Source organism: Nannobrachium achirus (genome assembly GCF_963921795.1).
Source record: "Nannobrachium achirus genome assembly, chromosome: 16".
Lineage (NCBI taxonomy): Eukaryota > Metazoa > Chordata > Actinopteri > Myctophiformes > Myctophidae > Nannobrachium > Nannobrachium achirus.
Window position 1 is genome coordinate 11,802,524 of NC_137823.1, and position 2,992 is coordinate 11,805,515.

Sequence of the window (2,992 nt, forward strand, 5' to 3'; positions counted from 1 at the left end):
GATTCTGTTAGTGTGTTTCCCCTGACATCACAGTGATGTCAGAGCGTCAAACCCATAGACCGTAAAAAAAAAACGACAAGTCCGGAGACAAGATGTGCCGTTTCTCATGCCTGTAGTCAATTATGTCTACAGGCAAAACACGAGGAGTGAAGCTTTTCACTTATTACACTGACAAAATGTTCAGGTTTCAGTACTCTGGGTTTATGCATGGGTTAAGTAGCCTCTGCCTCCATGCTCTATTGTTTCCTGTCTATACTAATTATATAGGAAATAAAAGACTGTCCTGACTTAAATACATATCATTAAACTAATTCAATATATTTGGGGCAGACTTGTGTATTAGATTAATGACATAGAACTTGTGTGTGTACTTTGCAACAGGTGGCGTGTCAAAGCTCCGCCCCCTGCCAGACTCATCTGAGACGATAAGATTGACCTTCAGATCAAACACAACTTCCAGTGAGGAGGACAGACTGTCTTTCCACAGCTACAGGAGGGAATACTGACCCAGACCACTGGAACCTGCTGCTGAATGGACTGTAACAACAACCACCATTCACACTGAGAGTAAACTTCAGTGAACATTCTAGTGGAGGAAGTGTTACCACCACTGACTGACTTCCTGTATTGAGCAGAGTGTTTGTAGCTTCACTCAGAGACTAAATGGCTTCCACGTCGTCTCTTCCAGTAGAGGATTATTCCTGTCCTGTGTGTCGTGACATCTTTAAAGATCCTGTTCTCCTGTTATGTAGCCACAGCTTCTGTAATGCTTGTCTGCAGCAATGGTGGAGACAGAAGGGAATAAAGCAATGTCCTGTTTGTAAAGAAATACATTCAACAGATCATCTACCCCGTAACCTGTCTCTGAAGAACGTGTGTGAGGCCTTTGTACAGGAGAGACAGAGAGCTTCAAAACGTAAGAGAACTTCATCAGGGTCTGAGGATCTCTGCAGTCTGCATGATGAGAAACTCAAACTGTTCTGTCTGGAATGTCAACAGCCAGTGTGTCTTGTGTGTCGAGATTCTAAAAAACACACCAACCACAGTTTCAGACCCATCGATGAAGCTGCTCTGGATCACAAGGAGGAAGTCCAGAAATTACTGAAGCCTTTACAGGAGAAACTGAAGGTCTTTAATGAAGTTAAAAAGAAAAGTGACCGAACAGCGAACCACGTTAAGGTCCAGGACCGCCACACAGAGACACAGATTAAGGAACAGTTTAGGAAGATGCATCAGTTCCTACAAGAGGAAGAGGAGGCCAGCATCACTGCACTGAGGGAGGAAGAGCAGCAGAAGAGTCAGATGATGAAGGAGAAGATTGAGGCACTGAACAGAGACATATTAACCCTTTCAAACAACATCAGAGCCATAGAGGAGGAGCTGAGAGCTGAACACATCTCATTCCTGCAGAACTACAAGACCACAATGGAAAGAGTCCAGTTCACACTGCAGGACCCACAGCCGGTCTCAGGACCACTGATAGACGTGACCAAACACCTGGGAAACCTGACCTTCAGAGTCTGGAACAAGATGAAGGACATTGTCTCCTACACTCCTGTCATTCTGGACCCCAACACTGCCCATCCAACATTCACCCTGTCTGATGATCTGACCAGTGGGAGACGTGCTAGGCAGCAGCTTCCTGACAACCCAGAGAGGTTTGACCGCCATAGCTTTGTCCTGGGTTCTGAGGGCTTTAACTCAGGGAGTCACAGCTGGGATGTTGAGGTTGGAGACAATGAAGGCTGGATGCTGGGTGTGTTAGAAGAGTCTTTCCAGAGGAAGGGAGACGGAGTGGGTCAACTCTGGGGAATAGGGTTCCTTAAAGGTAAATACACAGCACTCTCCAGACTAGGGTCGGTTGTTCTCTCACTGAAGCAGAAACCTCAGAGGATCAGAGTCCAGCTGGACTGGAATGAAGGAAAGCTGTCATTCTCTGATCCTGATACTAACACACACATACACACCTTCACACACACTTACACTGAAACACTCTTTCCATACATTTGCATTTGTGTTTCTCTGAAGATGTTACCAGGGAAGATCAGTGTAACAGTGGAATAATGCAGTTAGACGTATACACAATACATTGCTATAATTGGCTATATCTATTGTCTATTATCTACTGTCTATCATCAAGCATTTCTGATTATTATATAATGTTAGTGATTATTACATTTGGTAAAAAGGTGAAGTTTTTCACTGGTTCAAGGGTTCAACAGTTAACCACACTACTTTGATATAAAAGATTCGATTCGAAAAATGGCAGATCTACAAGCCCACTTTGTTTTTTCGTGTCTGTGATCTTGTTGATTGGCTTTTTTTATTTTTTTAAGTTGGGCTATTGTGTGAACTGAGCATAAAATAGGGTTAAACAATTTAGCCAATAGTAAAGAAACAAGTAATTTTTCACCCATGTGTCGTTGATTTGTGGAAATTAAAACATGTATCCTAATGTGCTTGTGTTTCCCGTCGACTATGTGATAAATCAGAAACATAATGGATAGAAGAATCACTAAGAAGATGGGCCGTAGTTTCAGTCCTAATCCTCAGTGTTAGTTTAACTCAGAGTTACAGACCCACAAGGGCCCATTTGGACCCCTGGTGGTCCCCAGACCTGAGGTTGAGAAACGGTGGTCTCCATTGAACACTTAGTGATGTTGGTCATTTATGTTGAAATCTAAGTTGTATTCTTTCCTCTGATACAGTTCAAGTATGATTTTCCATTTACATTTTGTTTAGACCAGTGTATTGATTCCACTGACATTTTACTTTATGCCACATGTTTGACCCTTCTCACTTTTTTTGTGTGTTTGCAGCTCCTGTTTATGTACTCCATTGAGTCAAATTGTTACTACTTATCTTTTTCTACACATCTTTCTCATAAAATATAGAATTACTTCACAGTTTTGGACTAATCTCAAAGTCACTAAACCATCCGATTCTTCATGATGCCTTGTTTGTATATCAGCTATAATAAAATGGAACTGGG

General features: G+C 42.3%; 1 protein-coding gene across 1 annotated transcript; it reads left to right on the forward strand.

Annotated features, from left to right (window-relative positions):
* Positions 1–459: 459 nt before the first annotated feature.
* On the forward strand, positions 460–2,064 carry LOC308300293 (E3 ubiquitin-protein ligase TRIM35-like; the record flags this gene model as incomplete). Its single annotated transcript, XM_080744112.1, has 1 exon — positions 460–2,064. Exon 1 carries the CDS (start codon positions 664–666, stop codon positions 2,062–2,064), a length of 1,401 nt encoding a protein of 466 aa, XP_080600238.1. The 5' UTR covers positions 460–663.
* Positions 2,065–2,992: the final 928 nt, after the last annotated feature.